Genomic DNA, 14,852 nt, shown 5'->3' with positions numbered 1-14,852 from the left:
TGTTTAGAATAACACCTTTTCTGTTAACTTAAAGTTTGTTACATTGTTTCCAGATATCTTCTATATGTTTTATTGAAATCTTTGTATGTGGGAAGTCTTGTTTAGCATAGCGATTATACTTTTTTTTTTTGGTTTGATATATGTATATATTGTGAAATGATTACCACAGTAGGTTTAGTTAACACCCATCAGGTCACATAGTTACACATATTTTTTCTTGTGATGAGAACTTTTAAGATCTCTCTTAGCAACTTTCAAATACACAATACAGTATTAACTATAGTCAGTGTGCTGTATATATTACATCTCCAGAACTTACTTACCTTTTTAACTGAAGTCTGTACCTTTGACCGCCTTCGCCCATTTCCCCCACCCTCATCTCCCTCCTCGGGCAACCATCAAACTGTTCTGTTTCTATGCGTTTGTTTTTTTTGATTCAACGTACAAGTAAGATCATACTGTATTTGTCTTTCAGTGTCTGATGTGTTTCACTTAGCATAATGCCCTCAAGGTCCATCACATTATCACAAATAGCAAGATTTTCTCCTCTGTTATGGCTGAATAATATAATATATACCTGTGTGTATGGCAATTACACTCTTAGTTTGTGATACTAAGAATATTTCAGATAGGTACAGACTGCAGAACTTAAAACTTTTATCACTTGATTGTCTTTTTCTTTGCCAATGCAATAACTAGTTCCTCTTAATGTGGAATCATAGTGCTCTAACTTGCAAGTATGTCAGGAAAAGTGATATTTCAGGAACCTGAATGTTACTAGGGCTTGTAGGACTCCCTGGAGCCATAGATACGAGAGCAGTATGTACTGAGTCCTTCCATTACTTGTGAGTTACAGGTGCAGCCACCATGGTGCCACCTCCTTGGCGAAGGGGAGGAGGAGGAGAGGAGACTATACAGAATACAAGATTTTGTTGTACCATCAGGGACATTTGACATATGATGTGTTATATTTTTTAAATTATATCTTGGGATCACAGTCACACTTAATTAAAGAATAAAAATAAAAAACATCTCATCTGTTCCCCATCAAATTTAAGACTATGAATTTCTTTTCAAGAAGAACTGATTTGGGGTTTCCCTGATGATGCAGTGGATAAGAATCTGCCTGCCAGTGCAGAGGACACGGGTTCGATCCCTGGTCCGGGAAGATCCCACATGCTGCGGAGCAACTAAGCCTGTGCACCACAACTACTGAGCCTGAGCTCTAGAGCCCGTGAGCCACAACTACTGAAGCCTGCGTGCCTAGAGCCCGTGCTGCACAACAAGAGAGGCCACCGCAATGAGAAGCCCGCTCACCACAATGAAGAGTAGCCCCCGCTCGCAGCAACTAGATGAATCCTGCATGCAGCAACGAAGACCCAACACAGCCAGTAAATAAATAAATAAATAAATAGGAAAAAAGCTCTATTTTTTAAAAAAAGGACTGATTTTATCAGAGATCATTTCATAGTATTAGACATGTTCCCAAACAACCAAGAAAAACTTAATTCAGAAACTAAAAAGTTGGCAAATTGCAGTTTTTAAAAGTAAATGGCACCACTTACCAACCCTTGAGCTCCACACAGCAGGAGGTAAGGGCTAAGGCAGAGTTATGGATAGCCTCACAGAATACAAGCAGATTGAATCCAACAGCATGTTATAAGGATTATACACTATGACCAAGTGGGATTTATCTCAAGGATATAAGAGTGGTTCAACATACAAAAATAAATCAGCATAGTACACCGTATTAATAGAACAAAGGAAAAAAACCCACTTGACCATCTTAATTGACGCAGAAAAAGCATTTGACAGAATCCAGCACCCTCTCATGATAAAAACACTCAGCAAACTAGGACTAGAAGGGAGTTCAAAAACTACTCCTGCTAATAAATAAATTCAACGAAGTTATAGGATACAAGATCATCATAAAAAAATCAGTTGTGTTCTTATACACCAGCAATGAATGATCCCAAAAGGAAATTAAGAAAATAATTCCATATACAATAGCATTCAAAAGAATAAAGTACCCAGGAATAAATTTAACGAAGGATATGAAAGACTTATACACTGAAAACTAAAAAACACTCTGGAATTAAAGATGACCTAAATGAAAAGGCATCCTGTATTCATGAATTGAAAGACTTACGTTCGTTAAGATGGAAACATTACTCAAAGCAATCTACAGATTGAATGCAGCCCCTGTTAAAATTCCAACAGTGGGGATTCCCTAGTGGTCCAGTGGTTAGGATTCCAAGCATTTCCACTGCAGGGGGCACAGGTTCAATCCATGGTCAGGGAACTAAGATCCCTCATGCTGTGCAGCACAGCAGATACATACATACATACGTACATACATTTAAAAAAAACAATTTCCAACAGTGTTTTTTGCACAAAGCTTATCCTCAGATTCATATGGAATTGCAAGGGGCCCCTAAACAGTCTTGAAAAAGAAAGTTGGGAGACTCAAACTCCTTTTCAGAACTTACTGCAAAGCTACAGAAATCAAAATAGTTTGATACTGAGAAGGATAGACATATAGAAAAAGATAATCTAATCAAAATAGGCAAAAGGCTTGAATAGATATACAAATGGCCAACAAGGCCATGAAAAGATGCTCAACATCTATAGTCATTAGGGAAATGCAAATCAAAACCATAATGAGATACCACTTCATACCCAATAGGATGGTTACAATAAAAAATGTTGAGGTAGCTTCAAGATGGCAGAGGAGTAAGACGTGGAGATCGCCTTCCTCCCCACAAATATATAAAAAATACATCGACATGAGGAACAGCTCCTACAGAACACCTACTGAACGCTAGCAGAAGACCTCAGACTTTCCAAAAGGCAAGAAACTCCCCACGTACCTGACCATGTGGGTGACAGGGTCTTGGTGCTCTGGCCAGGTGTCAGGCCTGAGTCTCTGAGGTGGGAGAGCTGAGTTCAGGACATTGGTCCACCAGAGACCTCCCGGCCCCACGTAATATTAAACGGCAAAAGCTCTCTCAGAGATCTCCGTCTAAACGCGAAGACCCAGCTCCACTCAACGACCAGCAAGCTACAGTGCTGGACACCTTATGCCAAACAACTAGCAAGACAGGAACACCACCCCACCCATTAGCAGAGAGGCTACCTAAAATCATAAGTTCACAGCACCCCAAAATACACCACCAAATGTGGTCCTGCCCACCAGAAAGACAAGATCCAGCCTCATCCACCAGAAAATAGGCACCAGTCCCCTCCACCAGGAACCCTACACAACCCACTGAACCAACCTGAGCCACTGGGGGCAGACACCAAAAACAACGGGAACTACGAACCTGCAGCCTGCAAAAAGGAGACCCCAAACACAGTAAGTTAAGCAAAATGAGAAGACAGAGAAATACACAGCAGATGAAGGAGCAAGGTAAAAACGCACCAGGCCAAACAAGTGAAGAGGAAATAGGCAGTCTACCTGAAAAAGAATTCAGAGTAATAAGTAAAGATGATCCAAAATCTTGGAAATAGAATGGAGAAAATACAAGAAACGTTTAACAAGGGCCTAGAAGAAGTAAAGAGCAAACAAACAATGATGAACAACACAGTAAACGAGATATAAAATTCTCTAGAAGGAATCAATAGCAGAATAACTGAGGCAGAAGAACGGATAAGTGACCTGGAAGATAAAATAGTGGAAATAACTACCACAGGGCAGAATAAAGAAAAAAGAATGAAAAGAATTGAGGGCAGTCTCAGAGACCTCTGGGACAACATTAAACGCACCAACATTTGAATTATAGGGGTCCCAGAAGAAGAAGAGGAAAAAAAAAGGGACTGAGAAAATATTTGAGGAAGTTGTAGTTGAAAACTTCCCTAATACGGGAAAGGATATAGTCAATCAAGTCCAGGAAGCACAGAGTGTCCCATACAGGATAAATCCAAGGAGAAACTCACCAAGACACATATTAATCAAACTATCAAAAGTTAAATACAGAGAAAAAATATTGAAAGCAGCAAGGGAAAAGCAACAAGTAACATACAAGGGAATCCCCATAAGGTTAACAGCTGATCTTTCAGCAGAAACTCTGCAAGCCAGAAGGGACTGGCAGGACATATTTAAAGTGATTAAAGAGAAAAACCTACAACCAACATTACTCTACACAGCAAGGATCTCATTGAGATTCAACGGAGAAATTAAAACCTTTACAGACAAGCAAAAGCTAAGAGAATTCAGCACCACCAAACCAGCTTTACAACAAATGCTAAAGGAACTTCTCTAGGCAAGAAACACAAGAGAAGGAAGACACCATCAATAACAAACCCAAAACAATTAAGAAAATGGTAATAGGAACACACATATCGATAACTGCCTTAAATGTAAATGGATTAAATGCTCCAACCAAAAGACATAGACTGGCTGAATGGATACAAAAACAAGACCTGTATATATGCTGTCTACGAGAGACCCACTTCAGACCTAGGGACACATACAGACTGAAAGTGAGGGGATGGAAAAAGATAACTCGATGCAAATTGAAATCAATAGAAAGCTGGAGTAGCAATTCTCGTATCAGACAAAATAGACTTTGTGGTCTATTTACAATATTGTGTTGGTTTCAAAATAGTTACAATATTGTGTTAGTTTCAAAATAGACTTTGCTGAGCCCCAGCAATCAGAGAAGAAAAAGAAAGGAATCCAAATCGGAAAAGAAGAAGTAAAACTGTCACTGTTTGCATTTGACATGATACTACACATAGAGAATCCCAAAGATGCTACCAGAAAACTACTAGAGCTAATCAATGGATTGGGTGAAGTAGCAGGGTATAAAATTAATGCACAGAAATCTCTTGCATTCCTGTACACTAATGATGAAAAATCTGAAGGAGAAATTAAGGAAACACTCCCATTTACCATTGCAACAAAAAGAATAAAATACCTAGGAATAAACCTACCTAAGGAGACAAAAGACCTGTATGCAGAAAACTATAAGACACTGGTGAAAGAAATTAAAGATGATACAGACAGATGGAGAGATGTACCATGTTCTTGGATTGGAAGAATCAACATTGTGAAAATGACTGTAGTACCCAAAGCAATCTACAGATTCAATGCAATCCCTATCAAGCTACCAATGGCATTTTTCACAGAACTAGAATAAAAAATTTCACAATTTGTATGGAAACACAAAAGACCCCGAATAGCCATAGCAATCTTGAGAAAGAAAAACGGAGCTGGAGGAATCAGTCTCCCTGCCTTCAAACTATACTACAAAGCTACAGTAATCAAGACAGTGTGGTACTGACACAAAACAGAAATTAGATCAATGGAACAGGATAGAAAGCCCAGAGATAAACCCACACACATATGGTCACCTTATCTTTGATAAAGGAGGCAGGAATATACAATGGAGAAAAGACAGCCTCTTCAATAAGTGGTGCTGGGAAAACTGGACAGCTACATGTAAAAGAATGAAATTAGAACACTCCCTAACACCATACACAAAAATAAACTCAAATGGATTAAAGACCTAAATGTAAGGCTAGACACTATAAAACTCTTAGAGGAAAACATAGGCAGAACACTCTGTGACATACATCACAGCAAGATCCTTTTTGACCCACCTCCTAGAGAAATGGAAATAAAAACAAAAATAAACAAGTGGGACCTAATGAAATCTAAAAGCTTTTGCACAGCAAAGGAAACCATAAATGAGACAAAAAGACAACCCTCAGAATGGGAGAAAGTATTTTCAAACAAAGCAACTGACAAAGGATTAATCTCCAAAATATACAGGCAAGTCATGCAGCTTAATATCAAAAAACAAAGAATCCAAAAATGGGCAGAAGACCTAAATAAGACATTTCTCCAAAGAAGATATACAGATTGCCAACAAACACATGAAAGGATGGTCAACATTACTAATCATTAGAGAAATGCAAATCAAAACTACAATGAGGTATCACCTCACACCAGTCAGAATAGCCATCATCAAAAAATCTACAAACAATAAATGCTGGAGAGGGTGTGGAGAAAAGGGAACCCTCTTGCACTGCTGGTGGGAATGTAAATTGATACACCCACTATGGAGAACAGTATGGAGGTTCCTTAAAAACCTAAAAATAGAACTACCGTATGACCCAGCAATCCCACTACTGGGCATATACCCTGAGAAAACCGTAATTCAAAAAGAGTCATGTACCACAATGTTCATTGCAGCTCTATTTACAATAGCCAAGACATGGAAGCAACCTAAATGTCCATCGACAGATGAATGGATAAAGAAGATGTGGCACGAATATACAATGGAATATTACTCAGCCATAAAATGAAATGGAGTTACTTGTAGTGAGGTGGATGGACCTAGAGTCTGTCATACAGAGTGAAGTAAGTCAGAAAGAGAAAAACAAATACCATATGCTAACACATATATATGGAATCTAAAATAAAAAAAAAAGTGGTTCTGATGAACCTAGGGGCAGGACAGGAATAAAGACACAGAGGTAGAGAATGGACTTGAGGACATGGGGAAGGGAAAGGGTAAGCTGGGATTAAGTGAGAGAGTGGCATGGACATATATACACTACCAAATGTAAAATAGATAGATAGCTAGTGGGAAGCAGCCACATAGCACAGGGAGATCAGCTCGGTGCTTTGTGTCCACCTAGAGGGGTGGGATAGGGAGGGTGGGAGGGAGACGCAAGAGGGAGGAGTTATGGGGATGTATGTATATGTATAACTGATTCACTTTGTTATACAACAGAAACTAACACAATATTGTAAAGCAGTTATACTCCAATAAAGATGTTAAAAAAAGATATTATACATTAAAAAAATGTTGAAAAAAGAAAGTAATAGGTGTTAGCAAGGGTGTGGAGAAATTGGAACTCTGGTACACTGTTGGTAGGAATGTAAAATGGTACAGCCACTCTGGAAAACAGTTTGGCGGTTCCTCAAAAAATTAAAAATAGTGGGAATTCCCTGGTGGTCCAGTGGTTAGGACTCCGTGCTTCCACTGCAGGGGGCCCGGATTCTATCCCTGGTTGAGGAGCTAAGATCCTGCACGCCGTGCAGCACGGCCAAGAGCATAAAAATAAATTTAAAAATTAAAAGTAGAATTACCATGTTAAGCAGCAAGTCCAGCTTGAGGTACATACTCAAAAGAATTGAAAGTGGGTCTTAAAGAGGTATTTGTACACCTGTGTTCATGGCAGCATTACTCACAATAGCTAAAACGTGGAAGCAACCAGTGTCCATCAGTGGATGAATGGATAAGCAAAATGTGGTCTATACAAACCGTGGAATATCATTCAGCCTTAAAAAGGAAGGAATTTCTGCAACATACTACAACATGGGTGAACCCTGACTATGCTAAGTGGAATAAGCCAGTCATAAAAAGGCAGCTTAAACGTGGGTACTAATGAATGCACATGGTTAGACTTAAAAAACATTATTGAGGGTTTTTAAAAAATAAGCATGGTCTAAAATGATCTTTTCATTGTTCATCTTAAATATTTAATCTTGCTGGTCCATGTTCTATAATTTTCTATACATTTGAAATGTTTTATAGTTAACTTTTAAAAGAGAAATACGTAGTTATGCCCTCTGGCTATAGATTGTTCCGTGGTGCCATTGCTGTGGAAGGCAGGTAGATCAGGTCTGTAGTCTTACAAAGGTAAGTCATTTTGGTGGGGAAGAGATGCTCATGCTGGGAATTGCAAATGTGCCTCTAGGAGACTAAACAGCTGCCAGAGCATTGTTGGGTCCATGCTCTTGATTCAGAGACAAAACATCCTAAAAATGGGGGCATGTTACTACCTGCTCTGTGTTCCTGCCTGTGAACCATGATGCCTCTGACATTTCATCCTCTATCACGGGCAGTCAGAAAACTGGGAGTGCCTTGGCATTGTCTCAGGTTTGAAAGAATTTTGCTTTCCAGCTTTAGACTGTGATGTTGTCCGGCTCTCTCAGAATTCAGTTCTTGTGGTTGATTGCTATTAGGTGTTGTATACTGTACAAATAAACTTAATAGCATCAAGTCTATCCCCTCCTCCAGGGAAACGTTTAAATTCCCCTGCCAAGAGTAGTGTTGACAGAGAGGTATCTATGTGGAAATGTAGTATCACTGAATTACAAGATGGAAACCCACTCTTTCCTTCTCCAGCAGACTAAGAAAAGTTCACATAGCATTCCTATTTTTTTCAGAACTCACAATACTTTATATGCACCAGAAATGCTAGCCAAAATGGCAGAACCTTTTACGAGGGTTCTAGATATGCTTGAAGTGGAAAAATCTGCTATTTTAGGTAAGAAATGTAACCTTTTTTTTTCTTGAAGTTTTCTATACCTTTGTATGCCTTTATATTTCTATACCTTACGTCTAATGCAGCTTCAGTGTGCCTTGTGTCACCTTCTCCTCACCTGGCACTACCTTGACCACCTGTTTGTTCAGAAATGCATGTATGGAGTTCCTACAGGCTCTCTAGGAACAAGTTTGTTTATTTCATTATCTTATCATGCAGAGAAGGTCTTCAGAAGCACACACACCCCATGTTAACCCACTCCTTCACTTCAGCTGCCAGCTGGTAGTATGTGTTAGAGCCTTTAGATTATAAATAAACCATGCTTTTTGACCTGAAGGATATTAGCGTACTTTCCTGCCTTTTGTGTATGGGGGGGAAAGTATTCAAACAATTAAGCTTAAATAGGTTTAATCAGTAAAATATTATGTATGTTATCACTTTTTTAAGGAATAGTTTCTGAGCCAAGTTTCCCAGTTTTTACCTTGATCAGAATGTTGCTTTAACTCATTTCTCCCATTAGCAAATAATTCACGATCATAACTGTGATACGTGCTGTGAAGGCAAGTGACTGTGGGAGTGTTTATTGGGAGACCTGACCCAGTCTTGGAGTGGAGTCACAAGACTGCCTCCCAGTGGAGACTTGAAGGATGAACAGGGACCAGCCAGGCTGGGGGCAAAAGGAGATGCTGAGCATTCTAGGCAGACAGAATGGCAGGTGCAAGATTCCGAGGCATGCAGCAAAGAGCTTGATATGTCCAGGGAATAGGAAGGTGACTTGTGTGGCTGGAACACAGAGGGCAAGGCAGTTGGTTAGAAGTTAGAGCTAGAGGACTTCCCTGGTGGTGCAGCGGTTAAGAATCCGCCTGCCAATGCAGGGGACACAGGTTCGAGCCCTGGTCTGGGAAGATCCCACATGCCGCAGAGCAACGAAGCCCATGCACCACAACTACTGAGCCTGCACAGCACAACTACTGAGGCTGCGTGCCACAACAACTGAAGCCCGCACACCTAGAGCCTGTGCTCTACAACAAGAGAAGCCACAGCAACAAGAAGCCCGCGCACCACAAAGAGCAGCACCCGCTCACTGCAACTAGAGAAAGCCCGCGCGCAGCAACGAAGACCCAGCGCAGCCAAAAATAAAAAATAAATAAGTAAATAAATTTATTAAAAAAAAAAAAAAAGAAGAAGAAGTTAGAGCTAGAGACACCAGAGATGTCTAAACCTTGTGCCTATCTCTGGATAGGCTGGCTTACCATCACAACCCTGACAGTGTGTTTTTGCCCCGGCTATCACCTCTGCCTGGGCCTGGCCATGGTTAAGCAATCTAGTGAGCATGCCTCAGCTATGACTTAATGAAAAGAAGACTGTTAGCTTGTCTTTCCAGGGCCCGTGGCCATCTCTCTTGGCCTAAATGGTCCTGGGCCATTTCCTTTGGCACCACTACACTTAAGCTCCCTTTTGGAGACACCAGTAAAAATGAAACGTCCAAAAAATGTCTTGTTATTAATATAAAAATCAGGTGTTGCTTCACCACCTGTTACCCTCCTGCCCCCCTTCAGTTATTCGTATTAAGCCAGGAACTGCTGCTATAGAAATGTATGACCAACCAAAATATACTAGAATGGACAAACAGTTCCTTCTGGCAGCTTCCGACCAGGAGCAAGATGGGAAACAAAATTGCCTCTGATTAGAAGTATAGATCTTTTAAGGCAATTGTTATACTGAGATAAGTGGGTTTCATTTTTATCTGCTATACACCTTGGGCTTTTGCATAAAATTTTGCTTGAAAAAGAGGTTCTGTGACTTTAAAAGGAAGGGGGGGACATTCCCAGTACTTTATGGAGAGATCATTTTGGGCTGTCATTGTGTGTTTTGGTACAAGTTCCATCTGGAGAAACCCAGGCAAAAGTTAGAGTACTCAAACCTGGACACTTAAATAGCTTTCGCCTTTCCCTGCAAGTACAGTGTAGCAGTCACTTTAGGGAAGCTGTTAGCACTTCCAGCTGGTAGAAGACTTGGTCAGCTGCTTTGCATTTATAGCACCCCGCCCCCCCCCGCCCCCCAAACCACCTCTGCCTACGGGAGGGTGTTGGCAGGTTGAGACCCTCAGCAGAGGAGCAGCAGGTTCCTGATCCATCTTTGTCTGTAGGATTACCTCAGCCTCTCTTGGAACTGAATGACTCTCCTGTCTACAAAACGGTCTTAGAAAGAATGCAGCGTTTCTTCTGCACCCTCTATGAAAACTGGTAAGGAACCAATGCTGCCTTTTCATATTCTCCTCCTAGACATGCATTGTATAGGATGGCCTTGGGTTGGACATCTGATCTAGAATTCTAGTGTACAGGTAATGTGAGGAAAGAATTTGACAGGAAACTAACGATTCTAGTGTCAAATCAAAATGAACAGGCTGGTTTCCTGCAATTTTTATTTTAATTGTCACATGTGCCTTTAAGTCCTAGCCATGACTTGATATTTTAACGCCCAACTTGTCTGTTTCCAGTGCATAAAGTGATGAGACCAAAGTAGACGTTACAGTGATGGGGATGCATTTTCTCAGACCCCTCACTCTCATAGCCCACTGTTCATGGGCACTGGGAGATAGCTGGCCATATTTTGTCTTGGGGTCCTGGTTGTGGCGTGGGGGGGTGTAACTGGCCCTTCTGTACACCATCTTCCCCAGGGCGCTGATCTCGCTAACACAGTGCTCTAGTCAGCGAACTAACAAAAGATTCTCCATCGTAAATCCATATTACTTACAAAGTAATGAAAGCCTACTGTTGATCTTGGGTACCGACATCTGTCTTTTAAAAGATGCTGAATCTGGTTTCAAGATGTTTCCTTAAACGTTGGGGCGGGGGCGGGGGTGGCTGTTATTTTCCCTTCTGAAAGAAGATTAAGTCCACATCTTCAAAGTATACTGATTAAGCTAAAGTTCTCTTAAAAAGAAAATACAATTAATTGCTTTTCTAGCTGAGAAGTCTTCTTGTAGACTAGAAATTCCCAAGGCAGTCAGGGCTGGCGATAACAGATAATGGATTTGATGTTGTTCATGATTTTCCCTTGCAGTTTCCATATCCTAGGGAAGGCAGGCCCTTCCATGCAGCAGGACTTCTACACCGTGGAGCACCTGGCCACCCAGCTCCTCAGCTCTGCCTTCGTCAACTTGAACAATATTCCTGACTACCGACTCAGACCCATGCTTCATATCCTTTCAAAACTCCCTAGATGGGCTTCCCTGGTGGCGCAGTGATTGAGAGTCCACCTGCCGACGCGGGTTCGTGCCCCGGTCCGGGAAGATCCCACATGCCGCGGGGTGGCTGGGCCCATGAGCCATGGCCACTGAGCCTGCGCATCTGGAGCCTATGCTCCGCAACAGGAGAGGCCAAAACAGTGAGAGGCCCGCATACCGTAAAAAAAAAAAAAAAAAAAAACTCCCTAGATAACCCAAAGGGCCAGAAGATTGAAGACAGGAATAGTTTAGAAGCACCAGAGGAGGCAGAGCTGAGCTATATGAAATAGATGGAAACATTTCTGACAGTATATAGTAGCCACATTAGAAGGACAAGAAGATTGAAGTAAATAAAAGGAAAAACCTGAAAGCAGTCCAGGGGGTGTTGAAAGCTCTTTCTCCTTAGGGGAAATTCTTACCATCCCATTTCTTGGAAAGATGAGAAATGAAGGTTTTATCCCTTTTCTGTACTTTGTCAGGTGCTTCTCTTGGAAGAAGCACTCCCATGCTGCATGTTCATTCAGACTCTTTGTTTTTGTTTGGGGGAGTATGGTTCTTCCCTGCGAGTTATATTGTAAGGAGAGTTTATTACAGTTTCAGCCTGGCAGGGGAGTGGTGCCTTAGAACGGCGGGTGTGCGCTCGTGTGCTAAAGCTTCTTAACCTGCCGCGGCATGGGTCTTTGTGAAGCCTCTGGTGCTCTTCTGTCCCCCGGAGCACTACGAAGCCCTGGTGTCTCCCATCCTTGGACCTCTTTTCACCTACCTTCACATGGTAAGAGATTGGCCAGGAAGGGGTGGCAAAGAGGCCTCTTAGAGTGGGTGGCCTCTCGTGAGTCTCACAAGTCAAGAGCTCCTGAAAGCATCGTCTCCTGGCCCTGCCAGGCTGGCTGCACAGCCGCTCCACCCTTGCTGCCCAGGGTAGAGCAGCCCCTCTGAAGAACTAAACTGGTTCCATTGCCTGCAAAGCACCTGCAGACTCAGATTCTACTCCTGTCCTCCTGTTAACTGAGGAGAGGTGATCAGGGGAGTGCTCTTCCTGGGTCTGTTTCCCTGACTCTGGAATTAAGCAGGGAGACCAGCTGGGCAGAGAATAGGTGTGTCCAGAGAGACTCAGGAGTTCTGAAATGTCATTGATCCTTTCCAAGCAAAGAAGTGTTTGATATGCTGCCCTTGTCGTGGGTGTGGGAGAGGTTACAGAAACCGTATCTGGTTTTTTAACCTTGTGGGGTCTCCCAAGGCCCTGTCATTGTTACCTGGACTCATCTTCAGCTAATTCTAACCATGAAGTGGCCCTTAGATATTATCTTTTCTCCCTAGTGTAGCACTGATTTCTTTTTTTGTTTTCCCAGAGGCTTTCCCAAAAATGGCAAGTCATCAACCAGAGGAGCCTGCTGTGGTAAGGGACCTTCTCTTCTCCGTGACGGATGAGCTGGCAGCCAGGCTTGGGGTGGGAGAAGGTAGACATGGAGGAAGGACTCTGCCATCCCAGGGCTAGAACAGCAGTGGGTTATAGTCATCCTCAGCCCAGATGGTAGATCGCTTTTCTGTGACCATTAGGCAGACTCAGCTCAAGCCTTCATAGGGGGCACCTTCAGCTGCCTTAGGTGAATGCTGAGACATTCTTAGGATTTTGATCCATTCCCCTCAAGCCAACTGGGTACAGTCACAAGTAATAATGCCCCTCAGTGGATCACTGCTGCCCATTCCTAACTTTTGAGTGGAATGTAGACCAGAGGAAGTCAGGAGAAGGAAGTGGGCACAGAAGGTCTAGCTAGGGTCACTGCTTCTTTTGCATTCCCATGGAACTTGGCCCCTGGTTTTCTGCAGTGGAGAAGATGAGACAACAGATGAAAACCCAGAGTCTCAAGAGATGCTGGAGGAACAACTGGTGAGGATGTTAACCCGAGAAGTCATGGACCTGATCAGTAAGTGGCGTGGGAACCAGGGGTAGAAGACAAGCCTTTTTCTGGAAAAAAAGCTGGTCACTCACCTAACATGTTTGCAGCAACACTGACAGATTGATAAGAAATAATTAACTGAATAGAAACTGTGTAATTCTTAAGTCAATTTAAGGACGCTTTATGAATTGTGAACTGCATTGTAGTTGTTCATACTAAGGGCAGATTATGAGGAAATGGTTTAAAATAGCAGGAGGAAGTTGGATTAATGGTAGGAATAACTTCTAGCTTTGTCAAAATAGGGAAATTTTTTAATTCTTAGACATGAAGGTGGTTATATTTCATTTTTATTTTTTGGTCAGTTCATTTGTTTGAGATCCAAAGTAGACCAAGTATACATATCAGGCATCCTCTCCTGGTCATTTACTCTCAGATAATTCTGTAATTTCCCGCCAGTTGACTGAACTTGAAGAGGGACCAGAACACAGTCTGGTCAAATGCCTCTATTTCTGTTGGTGAAGCTGACTTTGTGCCTGGATGGTATCCCACCTTCCCCCACTCCTCACCTGCCCAGAGACAGTTTGGGATCCATTGGCCTGAGACGGCTGTCGTCTGGTGGTAATAAGCCTAGTAACCCTGCTTTCTTGCTTTAGCTGTGTGCTGTGTTTCAAAGAAAGGTGCTGACCATGGTACTGCTCCCGCTGCGGATGGAGACGGTAAGTGAGCCTGTTGCAGCCCTTGGAGGTCAGCCATTAAGCTCCTAAATATTGTTACTTCTGTAACCAGGTCAGTTCCCATAGAAACTGTGTCCCTAGCAGTCTGGTGTGGAGGAGACTTTGTACACCTAGCTTTCGTCCATGCTGGCCCCCTTGCTGTATTCCCCAGCAGTCCCTCCTCAGAGCCTCTGCGCTTGGTGATTCCTCTACCTAGAATGATTGTTCTCCCCACTATATACCTGGCCCATCCCCTTGCTTTTTATTCAGGTCTCTGCTCAGATGTCACTTCTGAGAGGTCTTCCATGACCAGCTTATCAAAAATAGCAACACCGGCCTCTGGGTTCTTCCTCTGCTCTGTCTTCCAGCACTGATCACTACCTGACGTGTTTTATTTGTGTTATTAATTACTTCTCTCCCTCACTAGAATTTAACTCCTAGCAGGGAAGGGACTTTGTCGTATTCCTCTTATACCCCCAGTAACTGCTGTAGTGGGTCCTCAAATATTTGTTTAACGACAAAAGATCCTCAGCATTTGCAGCTTTTTAGGTAACTGTCCAGAAAAATTCCTTGTTTTGCAAACGTATGGCTAGATGCATCTCTAGATCTGCCATGGGCAGAGGCTTCTACACCCTCTTATGAGGCTGGGGCGCTGTCCTAGTACCTTTAACCACCAGTCAGCCCAGGATACTCACCTCTCCTTTACTCTGTGGGCTTCTGTCAGAAAGG

At 42.3% G+C, this 14,852-nt stretch overlaps 1 protein-coding gene across 4 annotated transcripts in view; it reads left to right on the top strand.

Annotated features, from left to right (window-relative positions):
- The window catches only part of XPO5 (exportin 5), a 45,581-nt gene that overhangs the window by 27,630 nt on the left and 3,099 nt on the right, over window positions 1-14,852 (top strand). For all 4 annotated transcript variants that reach the window (XM_030870606.2, XM_060307826.1, XM_060307827.1 and 1 more), the window contains 7 exons: window positions 8,186-8,286; window positions 10,433-10,529; window positions 11,350-11,486; window positions 12,187-12,284; window positions 12,862-12,908; window positions 13,340-13,437; window positions 14,064-14,126. In XM_030870606.2, the coding sequence (XP_030726466.1) occupies window positions 8,186-8,286; window positions 10,433-10,529; window positions 11,350-11,486; window positions 12,187-12,284; window positions 12,862-12,908; window positions 13,340-13,437; window positions 14,064-14,126 (641 nt within the window). The remainder of the gene's footprint in view (window positions 1-8,185; window positions 8,287-10,432; window positions 10,530-11,349; window positions 11,487-12,186; window positions 12,285-12,861; window positions 12,909-13,339; window positions 13,438-14,063; window positions 14,127-14,852) is intronic.

Source organism: Globicephala melas, chromosome 11 (genome assembly GCF_963455315.2).
Source record: "Globicephala melas chromosome 11, mGloMel1.2, whole genome shotgun sequence".
Taxonomy (NCBI): domain Eukaryota; kingdom Metazoa; phylum Chordata; class Mammalia; order Artiodactyla; family Delphinidae; genus Globicephala; species Globicephala melas.
This window is presented reverse-complemented; position numbering and strand designations above follow the sequence as displayed.